General features: G+C 39.6%; 1 protein-coding gene and 1 pseudogene across 2 annotated transcripts in view; both read right to left on the bottom strand.

The window, feature by feature from the left end:
- Positions 1-12,669, bottom strand: part of LOC129767457 (long-chain fatty acid transport protein 4) — a 51,110-nt gene that overhangs the window by 26,709 nt on the left and 11,732 nt on the right. For both annotated transcript variants that reach the window (XM_055768384.1, XM_055768383.1), the window contains exon 2: positions 9,020-9,302. In XM_055768384.1, the coding sequence (XP_055624359.1) occupies positions 9,020-9,216 (197 nt within the window). In that variant the 5' untranslated portion in view covers positions 9,217-9,302. The remainder of the gene's footprint in view (positions 1-9,019; positions 9,303-12,669) is intronic.
- On the bottom strand, positions 4,528-4,596 carry LOC129772414 (U4 spliceosomal RNA; annotated as a pseudogene).

The following is a 12,669-nucleotide window of genomic DNA, read 5'->3' as shown; positions in this document are numbered from 1 at the left end:
TACATTGTACCCCAATATGTTCCCGAAAGACGTAATCCTGTATCAGAAAGATTTTACTCGAAAACAAAATACAATTTAGTTGTATTTTAGACGAATTAGTATTCGTCAAAAAATGTAATTTCTTATAAAAATCAAGACAATGTCTAGAGTATGAAAAATAAATCTGGACGCCCCAAAAGTATCTTAAACTCAGAACATGTTCTGCTGAATCAAGACAGATGGTATCCCTACACATACAAGGTTTGAAAAAAATTTTAAAAATCGCTTTTCTATGTTTCCCGGATTTAAGCGAGAACGAAAAATATCAAACCGTTTCCTCTGCCTATATCATTGGCATTTATATTCTAATGACTGGCGATGACCGAGTTGATATGTTAGTCTCTTTTACCATAACTTTCGGTCACAAGTTAAAGAATAAAACTAACTTTATTCTGATGAGAGCGAGGCTCTTCGTTTATTGAACACTAAAAAGGGACTGATTTTATATTTTAGCTTACTGCGCTATTTATGTTCATGCTAGAATCATACAAAGTTTACCTGGCTCCAGCATTATCTTACTCTGTATTATTCTTATTCGTTCATGATTTTTATTTTTTTAACCCATTTATTTATTTAAGGCTCATTAGCATTTTAGCTGTAACAGAGCCGAATTTTAATCGTGTACATGTCACATGGTTATCATATCTATAATTAGCACATTACACAGTTTTTTTTTTTTTATATATATATCTGTATTATAGTGACTTTCAACTCATTTGGCTGGTTCGTCACTTCTACTTCCATTTTTGGAAGAATGTCGGGAGTGAGAATTGAACTCGTGACCTTTAGCGTGAGAGGCATGGATGTTACCACTACGCCAGATCGCCTCCACGATTACACAGTTGCCATTCGCCAGTATTCCTTCTATTCCATTACATATGGTACATTCACACAGTAGCCATTTAGGCGTAAGGGTATTCTTTCTGTTCTTCCATTATCCAGTTGGACCACCGGACAGCGGAGACAGTTGTTTGATCATTGTTGAGTTATTTATAGAACAGTAGCCCGATGCGTCTGGCAGAGCAGAGCAGTTGTATGGATGAATCGATCTTATTTCGACCGTGGATCGATCTCCATCGCTGATGATTGTTGCGTGGACGTAGCTATTCTGTAACAACACAAAGATGGTCAATGAGGGCCCTGAGTTTTGAACTCACGATCGATCGCTTACTAAGCGAACGCGCAACCAATGTGGCTACGGAGACCCCCATTCGTTCATGATGTTTATACCTGTTTATGATTTTATGGCGGGGCAATTCTGCTTATGGGTTTTATGGCAGGGAATTTCTAGGGTCCGGCTTTTATGAAGATTAGTCTTTTCGGGATGAATGTTGGTGTTCGTAGTTGGTCGAATGGGACAGAACCGATTGCTGAAATGTGTATTAACTCACACACACTGAAAAAACCATCAAGGAAACACTGAAACAGCTGTAATGGGACATCGTGTTCCACCAGGACGATGCCAGACCTCATGTCTCTTTAATGACCAGGCGAATATATTGGCTGGGATGTGGTATTTCTCCCACCATACTCAGCCGATAACTTAATCAGTTCTTGATGAGAAACCAAACAAGTTTTGAAGGGGTGAAATTTTTAAGTTACGTGGAAAAATGGCAAAAAAATGTGACACAAAACCGTTTTTTTCAATCCCATTTGTTTATTTTGAACTCATTATCATTTAGCTGTAACAGAGCCGAATTTTAATCGTGTACATGTCACATGCTTATCATATCTATAAACTTTCGGTCACAAGTTAAAAAATAAAACTAACTTTATTCTGATGAGAGCGAGGCTCTTCGTTTATTGAACACTAAAAAAGGACTGATTTTATATTTTAGCTTACTGCGCTATTTATGTTCATGCTAGAATCATACAAAGTTTACCTGGCTCCAGCATTATCTTACTCTGTATTATTCTTATCCGTTCATGATGTTTATACCTGTTTATGATTTTATGGCGGGGCAATTCTGCTTATGGGTTTTATGGCAGGGAATTTCTAGGGTCCGGCTTTTATGAAGATTAGTCTTTTCGGGATGAACGTTGGTGTTCGTAGTTGGTGGAATGGGACAGAACCGATTGCTGAAATGTGTATCAACTCACACACACTGAAAAAACCATCAAGGAAACACTGAAACAGCTTTAATGAAACATCGTGTTCCACCAGGACGATGCCAGACCTCATGTCTCTTTAATGACCAGGCGAATATATTGGCTGGGATGTGGTATTTCTCCCATCATACTCAGCCGATAACTTAATCCGATCCTTTCCGATCCTTTTCAAAATTTTAGACAGTAAAATACAAACTATTAAATAACTTTTGGCATTTTCTTTTTATTCATACTTCGAGCCCAAGCCCGTATGCTTGCACCTTCCTCTTTACCCCGTCCATAAGCTTCTGTACAACGTCAGGTTGTAGTTTTTTTTGAACAGAAATCCATTTTCTCTTGAAGTCCGCCTCCGATTTGACAACTTTTGGGTTCTTCCGGAGGGCCTGCTTCATAATCGCCCAATATTTCTCTATTGGGCGAAGCTCCGGCGCTTTGGGCGGGTTCATTTCCTTTGGCACGAAGGTGACCCCGTTGGCTTCGTACCACTCCAACACGTCCTTTGAATAGTGGCACGAAGCGAGATCCGGCCAGAAGATGGTCGGGCCCTCGTGCTGCTTCAATAGTGGTAGTAAGCGCTTCTGTAGGCACTCCTTAAGGCAAACCTGCCCGTTTACCGTGCCGGTCATCACGAAGGGGGCGCTCCCCTTTCGCAAGAGCAGATCGCTTGCCACACCATGTACTTTTTGGCAAACTTGGATAGTTTCTGCTTGCGAATCTCCTCCGGAACGCTGAATTTGTCCTCTGCGGAGAAGAACAACAGGCCCGGCAGCTGACGAAAGTCCGCTTTGACGTAGGTTTCGTCGTCCATTACCAGGCAATGCGGCTTCGTCAGCATTTCGGTGTACAGCTTCCGGACTCGCGTCTTCCCCACCATGTTTTGCCTTTCGTCGCGGTTAGGAGCCTTCTGAACCTTGTATGTACGCAGGCCCTCCCGTTGCTTGGTCCGCTGGACGAATGAACTTGACAAATTCAGCTTATTGGCGACATCCCGGACCGAACTTCTCGGATCACGTCTAAACTGCTTAACTACGCGCTTGTGATCTTTTTCACTGACGGAGCATCCATTTTTGCCGTTCTTCACCTTCCGGTCGATGGTTAGGTTCTCGAAGTATCGTTTTAGTACTCTGCTGACCGTGGATTGGACGATTCCCAGCATCTTACCGATGTCCCGATGTGACAACTCCGGATTCTCGAAATGAGTGCACAGGATTAATTCACGACGCTCTATTTCGTTCGACGACATTTTTCCAAATTTACGAAAAATTGACAGTGAAGCATGACCAACGTGATCTATACACTCTTATCTGATTATAAGCGAAAGCTGGAGATATAATTCCTAAAAATTAAATTTCTACAGCGTTTTTTCCGTGATGCAATTTGATGTGACACACCCTTTAGAAGATCTGTCGGAAAATGGAATTTTCACCATTATAAAAAGTTCTGCATCTAACAAATCGCCCGGAAAAGATGGTATCACTAGAGAGTTTTACATAAAGGCTTGGAGTATAGTAAAAAGAAAATTACTGTTGGTGATGAACGAGATTAAAAATGGAAATATAAGACATGATCTGCAGGATGGAATAATCGTGCTAGTACGTAAAAAAGGAGGAAGTGATAGACTGGATGCGCTAAGACCCATGACTCTGCTGAACGTAGACTATAAAATATTTAGCAGAGTGATGAGACATCGTCTTGAACAAATCACCTCAGATGTTCTTTCTTCGCACCAAAAATGCAGCAATGGAGATCGCAATATTTTTCAAGCTACATGTACACTCAGGGATCACATTGCATTATCTAAACAAGAGGGAAGAATTGTAATCGCGTGTGATCTTAGCAGCGCTTTTGATAGAGTCAGCGTCAGCGTGAAGAAGTGCACAGTCATCTCATCCACTAGGAAGAAAACCTCTACCTGGACCTACCGCATAGGGAATGAACCATTGAAAAGGACACGCGTTGTGAAGAACCTCGGTGTAATGCTGGACTCAGAGCTGAACTTCCGTGAACATTATGACTATGTCATCAACAAAGCCAACCGAAACTTAGGGTTCATCTTCCGGATATCCGCCGAATTCCGTGACTCATATTGCTTAAGATCTCTGTATTTTAGTTTAGTTCGGTCCACATTGGAAACAGCGGTTGTAGTATGGAGCCCATTTCGCAGGATATGGATCGAAAGGATTGGGAGAATAGAATCGAAGTTTCTGAGGTACGCATTGAGATTTCTGCCTTGGCAAAACCCAAATGAACTCCCATCGTATGAAAGCCGATACCGTCTGCTGGGGATGGATACACTGGAAAAAACTATAGATGGGTTATACCTATGATATAACCGCAAGGTTAACGTAGAACTGCCGTTGGCTTACTAATCATTTGTGGTTCTTCAATTAGTAATAATCGCACCTCGGATGTTCCTCATTGGATACGATATCGCCGCTGTGCATAGCTATCTTTTGTGTGTATTAATTAAACTAGTGAATGAATGAAACAATTTACGGATTCAATTGCAAACAAATCCCAATTTAGGTCAATTCATGAATTATGGTAGTAGTTATCGCAGCAAATAATTATCAACACTTTGCCTAATCATCGAACGGTATGCGTAGAAATTCAGTGAGCTGGCGACATGAAAGTATATCTTTCAATGCAGTCTTGAATAACCGAGCCAAAGCGATGCATTTGTACCCGCTTTTGTAGACCGTGTTAGCAAATGAATTCCGGAGTGTAAAAATGCATGGGGGTGTAAAAGTACTGCCGACCTCCATGTATCTGCAATGCCGATTTTCCCAACTTCTTGGTTTCGGAATCTGTATTGGGAAAAAAACATTCCGGTTTGCAAACATGCATGCGAGTACAAAAGTACGCGCAACTTGCATCCATTTTGCAATGCCGATTTCCCTAGGCTACATGGTTTTGAAATCTGTGCTAGAGAAACATTCCGATTTGCAGAGATGCAAGCGAGTGCAAAAGTATCCGCAGTTTGCATCTATTTTGCAATGCCGATTTCCCCATACTCCATGGTTTTGAAGTCTGTGTTAGGGAAACATCCATTCATTTCAGCGATCGTACCTCAATCGTTGCGCAATCACAACTGAGTGGATTTCCGAGTGGCGCTCGCTTATATAATGATTAATAATTTCAATAGCCTGTTTTGAAAGCAATTTTAAGGCTATTGAAACAAGTTTTTGGATCAAAAAGTAAGAAGTATATAACGCGTAGACATTTTATCTTTTAAATGAAGTGTCAATCATACCATTTCGTTCAGTTGTTTAAGAGCTATTCACGCTCAAAATCTCGGTCTCCGGCGTAACGCTTTCGTTTCCAAAACTCTGATTTTACACCCCGGTATAAAAATGAAAAACGTAGTCCTACGTCAAAAGACGGAACATAATTAAAACCACATTCGTCGGAAAACTTCTTCATGGCGAGATCGATGCCCCATGGATTCTCGCTCGAATCAATATTAACGTCGTACCACGACCACTTACCACAGCGCAGTTTCCTTCGCACCACCACACCGAACAGGTTATGCTCAGCACGAACCAGTTTCATCTATGTGTGTTCTTTTTAATTCTTTTTATCATTTGTTTGATTTCAATGTGAGCTGTAAAGTTTTCCGTGATCGAATTTTAAATGTAGTTTAAGTGTAGTATTTATGTAGACCCTGAAGTCCAATGGATGAATTGTAAAACAATAAACAATAAACAATGCTGGAAACTATTCGTAGGATGGGGTTCAACACTCTTTTTGTAAATTTATTGACCATTTTACCGGGTTTAGCGAAATCGCAAATAGTGATAAATGGCTGCTATTCTATTTGTCTTATATCTTCAACCACTTCTGGACCCTTTGACGGAAATATGTTGCGGCCCAGAAGAAATTGTTACAGCATACGCAGACGAGATAACAATCGTTTTTCGTGCTTCAACAAAAAATCCTCGAATACTGGAGTGTTTTGAACGTTTTGCGATAGCAGCAGAAGCTAAGTTAAATATGACAAAATCTACAGCAATGGATATTGGCCCTCCGATTCCAAATTGGACGGGTCTCGTCAAGAAGAAAGATATAAAAGTACTAGACGTAACATTCAAAATAACACAAAGGATACTGTCTTCCGGAACTGGGAAACTGTCTACCGTAACGTGGACGGTTTACAATGGATTTTTAACAATTTGATGCCAAATGTCACCCCCCCTTGGGTGATTTTTCGATTTTCAAAAAACTCAAACTTTGGCTGGTTTGCGTCACTCTCCCTTAAGTCCGATTGAGCTGAAATTCGGCATAAGGTGTTTTTTCGAGGTGATGAACATTTTGTATAGGGTAACTTTTTAAAATTCGGTCGATTTTATCCCATACATTCAATGGCACCCTAGTTTACATCCTCCGAATCTCAAGACTAAGAGTCTGTTAGTTAACCGGTACTTAAAATGTCTGGACGTGACGCCTTCATTAGCCCGATATTTCCAAATGCCAGAAATTCGTACTGATCTTCTACACATTAAGACTATCAAACAAACGATGGAAAATATACCCCGAAGCATAATAGAAAACCCGACATCAAACTTTATCTATAATCGCCTGTTAAAGCAGCTGCCTCCTGTTAGTATTACCACGAGATTTACAGAGAATTGGAAAACGGTGTGGAAAAATATTAATAACAGAAAATAACATCTGATGAGAAGTCGATATATTTTCACCATAATGAGCTACTTTATCGACAAGAGAGAAGAGATAATCCGGATTGTCTACATTGTGGGCAATTAGAAACAATTAAACATAAATTTTCAGAATGCCGCATAGTTCATAACCTTCGGCAGATAACCATAACGAATATAAATATAATAGCTCAACAAAACAATATAAACTTTGATGATTTGTACTACGCTAAAATTATTTGCAATAGAAGCATAGAAAGGAGAATTTTGAAAATATTTATTCGATATATAATGTATAATTTAGAAGTTGTAGATTATGACAAAAATTGTGAATCTATGACAATGTATATATAGAACTGTGAACAAAGCAATAAAGCATTTCAACATATTAAGGACCGCACGATCATTTGCTCGAATTCTACGAATGAGATCGTTTCCTTCGGTGTGGATGAGACGAAGGCGAGCCATCGGTAGGCCTTGTTAGATTCTTGGCAAACCAAGGATTTTACCATCAAGTGCCGAAAACACGGGTTAATTCGTGATCCATCCGTAACAGACGAAACGCGAAACACGAGAAAACTCGTGAGCGGTCCGTAATATGTTAACAAGTTAACCCTCTACAGCCCAAGCCCGCCTTTAGACGGGCTTCGCGGATTCTCTTTTCAAATTTTTCAGACATTATTTTCAATGTTCACCCCCAATAGAACGTCTTTAGAATATTTTCATCTATCACATATACACATTGTTTTTATGCTGGCAGCTTTCTGCTAGGAGTATTTTATGTTGAAAGTCGGAAATTCGAGATAAAAGTGGAGTAGATTTTTTAGATAAATAAGAAAGAAGGATTTCCGTTTGCTTGAGAATCCCCTACTGTTGGATAGTTAGTTTCATAAAATATATTATTTTATTCATTATGATGAATTGTTATGGAGTGCCCAAATCTGCTGACGCAAAAATTTCGTGATTCAATCATAAAATGAGATAGCAAGAAACGTTTGAAATTTGATAATTTTCACGATGCGCTCGATTTTCGTTTCGGCACTAGCATTTGCTAAAATCGGACAACTAGTCATTAAACGATTGATGGGTTCACAGAAAAAAAAGTGGGACAATTTAAATGCATTGAATTGATACTTATCACTTACTACACTTCACATACTTCCTTGAACAGCGCCGATGGCATAATGAAGTAATTTGCATCGACGATCAAGTTCAAGTTTTGTTCACCCAATATGCTCATGAAAGACGTAATCCTACGTCAAAAATCAACAAAAACTCATAACAAACATCTAAGTTAGTCCCAAACATTAGTCCCAAATTGATTCGTACACCCGTTTAACTCAATTCAGTAGGCTTTTATACGACTATCTATCGTCCCAACAAGCAGCGCGCGTACGATTGACCTCCAAAACGGGATGCGTGATAGTCCAAGTTCAAACTGAAGACCCGAATCTAGCGCCCGCCTTCCGCTGCTTACTATATCGCGACGCTCGAAATATTTACATATGATTTCCGCGACCTACAATGTGACAAACTGCGAATCAAAAATTATGCTGAACAACTCGAATTGTAATTTTACATACAGTTGCCTTCATTCGCGGTCATTAGAATTCTGGTCGTAAAAACTCACACAAGCTTCGTGAAAAAGACGTAAGTACGGTATGCCAATTGTGTTAGTTTTTGTTAAATGAATTCACTACTCACTTCGATACCATAAATATGTTCACTATAGCATACTGTTTGCGATCTGCCACTCGGCTGGAGTAAATATCAACATTTTTTTTTATCGGGCAGACAGTTTGTCGGTCCTCCCTGGCCCGGTGAGTGGGAACGGGATCGCAGAGCCGTTCCAAAGTCTGCATCAGTAACACGAGATAATATCGGGTGTCGCATATTGTGTGCGATATGGTTTTGATGATAGGCAATTGTCATCATCATGTAGTGGCACTAGCCGATGAATGGAACGAGTAATCACAAATATGTGTGACGACTGTGTTTCAGCGATAACGCTCAATTTAACTCTGGAGCTTTAAAAACAATCGAGAATGATGTCGTTATGCAAATTGCGATCAAACTGGAGCGCTTGGAAAGAATACTCCGATCTTGTTATAAGCAATTTATCAATCAAATAAATTCTAGTTACGAATACGTAAGCAACAGCACTTTTTCTGTGATGCTGCCTCGCTATCCAATCTTATCCTTGAAGTGATGCTTACTTGATATCTCTCGGAAACGATCGAACCATAGCGTACACCAGCGAAGGCCTATCGCCGCTGATCAGATACATAACTATTGCGGACAGCAGCGCTTGTGGGATTACTCGCTGCCCAAAAACTAACGACAGCCCGCAAGCAACAGCTGTGATGCATGCTAACGTCGCCGTTTTTTGTTTCAAAGTGAGTTCCACAATCATCGTGTGCGATGGCTGGTTCTCTTCTTTCTTATCCTGAAAAATCGTTCCGATTGCCGGCAAATCGGAAATGTGCCGTCCGCTGTATCCTGAAAAGTGAAGAGGAAAAGAAATCGGTAATTAATAACATGCTTCCTAGCATCTACGAAAAATTAGAAACGATGTCGGCATTAGCATTTGCTAAAATCGAACGACTAATCATTAAACGATTGCTGGGTTCAGAGAAAAAAAAGTGGGACTATTTGAATGCAATGAATTGATACTTATCACTTACTTCATTTCACACACTTCCTTGAACAGAGCCGATGGCATAATGAAATAATTTGCATCGACGTTCAAGTTCAAGTTTTGACGACCCATCGTTATTTACTTCACCTTCGCCAAAGAACGTAACAACGAAGTGTTGTCATTATGGCGAACACCGCGCACCCCATTAGCATCAATTAGCAAAACACATTAACTGGGTTTAAATTGTGCATATTTGGCTTTACGTTAGCTCGGCATGGGCGCCATATCATTCATAATCATATCATATCAACTAGAAGGGATATCTTGAGATTTCTTGATTTGAAAGTATAACATACACAAAACTGGTTTTGTAAAGATAATACAGGTTTATCTATTTCGTAATTTTTTGTCAATTGGAACCCGGCCATTAAACTACATAGAAATATTATCCATGTGGAGTTCGTTATACCTGACCAAATGGTTATTGAAGAACATGAGATATTCAGAGATTTGAAACATTTAATGCCCAGAGTCCGCCGAATCCGACTCGAATATCACACACAAGAATGATGTGCTCTGTGATCTAAATTCAAAAAATTAATCACAAGCTGGATGACATCCAAGTTTGACATCTGTCAAAATACCGAATTGTATTGTTAGAACCAAGACGGGTCTATGGTACTAGGTGAGGCCGTTTCGTCATTAAGTTGGTTAGGGGAGCGGTATGAAAACAGTACGGAAGAAATCAGAAGGGGAATTATTTGCTTGAAGCGTGAAAGAGACAGACTGATCAGGAACGAGCTTCGGCACTAGCGTATTGTGTTTTGTTTATAAACAAAACACAGTAGACTTCCAAGATGGCTGAAGAGTGGTTTTAGCAAGTTGGCCCACCTTAGGATATACTTCTACGCGCCTTGGTTAGAACTACGAAAAGAATAAGGGCGTTCATACACTGTTCGACCGAAGCCAAATATTACATACGTACACTAGGGTGGCAATGACGGTTTGGAGAAAATGTCATCATTTTGTTTATTGGCCCAAAAATGTGCAAAATTTCAGCGCAATGGCGGGTGCTTCGAAGAGCTCAAAGTTTTATTTTTTTGATCCTCGAAAAACGACGAAATCTACCGTCATCTAGAATTTTTTTTGTCGTAGGACTACGTCTTTCATTGTCGAAGTTGAAGTTTCGAAAACGAGAGCGTGGCGCTGGAGTGCAAGGTTTTGAACGTCAATATTGGGTTGGGGAAAAAGGAATGTCGTATTTTTTATCGAAATTTGACGCTTTATTTAACATACTTAAAATTATCCAATTTAAGTCTAATATGCGCCGTTTTGTTCGCAAATTTGTTGCCAATCTCGATTTTTCATACGGGACCTCCTACGAAATGTTGATCTGCGCAATTGAATACCCTATGCAAAACATTAAAGGGTGTGCCGTTTAACCGTTTGAATAAAGGGGAGTGCGATAGCGTTCCTCTTGTTGTATGCGAAAAGTGCGGGGAGCACGATAGCGCTCTTCTTGTTCTATGTTATTATTTTTGACTTAGCACCTCTTAACGTAGGATTTCGTCTTTCGGAGACATTTTTCGAAGAGGACTTCACGCGCTCCGTGCAGCAAGCCATTTTGAATGAAATTGTTTGAATATTATTTTTCATTATTTAAAAAAAAATTATGTATAGATAAGGAAGTATATCTTACTAAATTTTATAAACCTCACTTTTTATGTGTTTTTTCCTATTAATACAACTTTCGATACCTAATCAGTTATCTAAGCTTTTAAGTATTTTTTTTAAATATACCCAAACTCATCCGTATTTTTGGCATATGCTAACAAAATTTGCTCCGCACTCAAACGGTTAAAATCCGCACACACAAAATTCATTCTCAAAATTCCAGGTTTTATCCGATTAACACCAAATTTTCAGTGAGTAGGAAGAAACAATAAAAGTTAGTTTAGGCAATATTCATTTAATTTATTTCTACCACATCTTTCATGTAGTGGCATGATGCCAAATTTGACCAGTAGATCGTCGGACCGTCGTAAGCCTTCAGGAATGGGAGAAACCGCTTTTGGAAACACTCTTCCAAATACACCTGTCCATTCATGATGCTTGCAGTGACGAAAGATGTACTCCGCTTTCCGCAAGTACAAATCGCTTGCCAAATTAGGAGCTTCTTGGCGAATTTCGACACCTTCTATGTCCGGAGGTTCTCGGGATCATCAAACTTATTCTTGGCAGTCACATACAGGTTTCCTGGAAACTGGTTGAAGTCCGTCTTCACATATGCCTCCTCATGCAGCAGTGTGGTTTTGTTAACATCTGGTCACACAACTTCCGAACACGGCTTTTTGTGACCGAATTCTGTTTCTCGTCACGGTTTGGGGACATCTGAACTTTAAACGTTCAAGCTCGTGTTTTGGTATTCTGCACGAAAGTCTTGCTTACATGCATCTTTTTAGCCATATCTTAAGCTGGGGCGTTTGGTTTCCGTTTGAAGGTGGCACCGATGGCACGATGTGACAGATCGTTATTCTCGAAGTACTCGTGCAAAACTTTTTCACGCACGCACTGTTGTTTCGTCGCCATAACAATACACATTAAACTATGTCTATAAAAAATTTCAATTAATTTCACCCTATGGATAAAAAGTTAGAGCAATTCGAGTGTGTGCGGATTTTAAGCGGTACACTCTTTAGCTTAAATTTGAGTTTTTTGGAAACCGAGGAATCACCCAAGGCGAGAGTACAAGAAATCGGGATTTTCAAAAAAAAAATTATGCAAAATGTTTTTAAATTGCATGGAACGTCGAGATTTACTGTTATCTTAAAAAAAATTGTCAAAAATTTATTTTTCAGACGAAAAAAAGGACCGAATTTTTGACAAAAAAAAATCTTGCGGAAGATTTGAAGCCCCCATAAATTATGCCCGATTGAGCTGAAATTTTACACATTTTTTTGGCCAACAAACAAAATGTACATGGTCGATTTTTGAAATTTGATATGACCATTTTCGTGGCCACCCTTATGTACACCCAGGATTTTTTATGCGGTTTCGTAACTGCAGTTTTTTATTCTTGGTTAGTTTTCATCATTGGTTGGGGAAATAGGCATTGTAGAATAGATGCAAAGTGCGGTTACTCTTGTACTCGCATGCATTTCTGCAGACATAAATGAGTTTCTCCAATACAGGCCTCAAAATCAAGAAGTCTGGAAAAATCGACATTGC

Source organism: Toxorhynchites rutilus, chromosome 2, assembly GCF_029784135.1.
Source record: "Toxorhynchites rutilus septentrionalis strain SRP chromosome 2, ASM2978413v1, whole genome shotgun sequence".
NCBI lineage: Eukaryota > Metazoa > Arthropoda > Insecta > Diptera > Culicidae > Toxorhynchites > Toxorhynchites rutilus.
The sequence above is the reverse complement of the archived record's forward strand: the minus strand, read 5'-3'. Positions and strand labels throughout refer to the sequence as shown.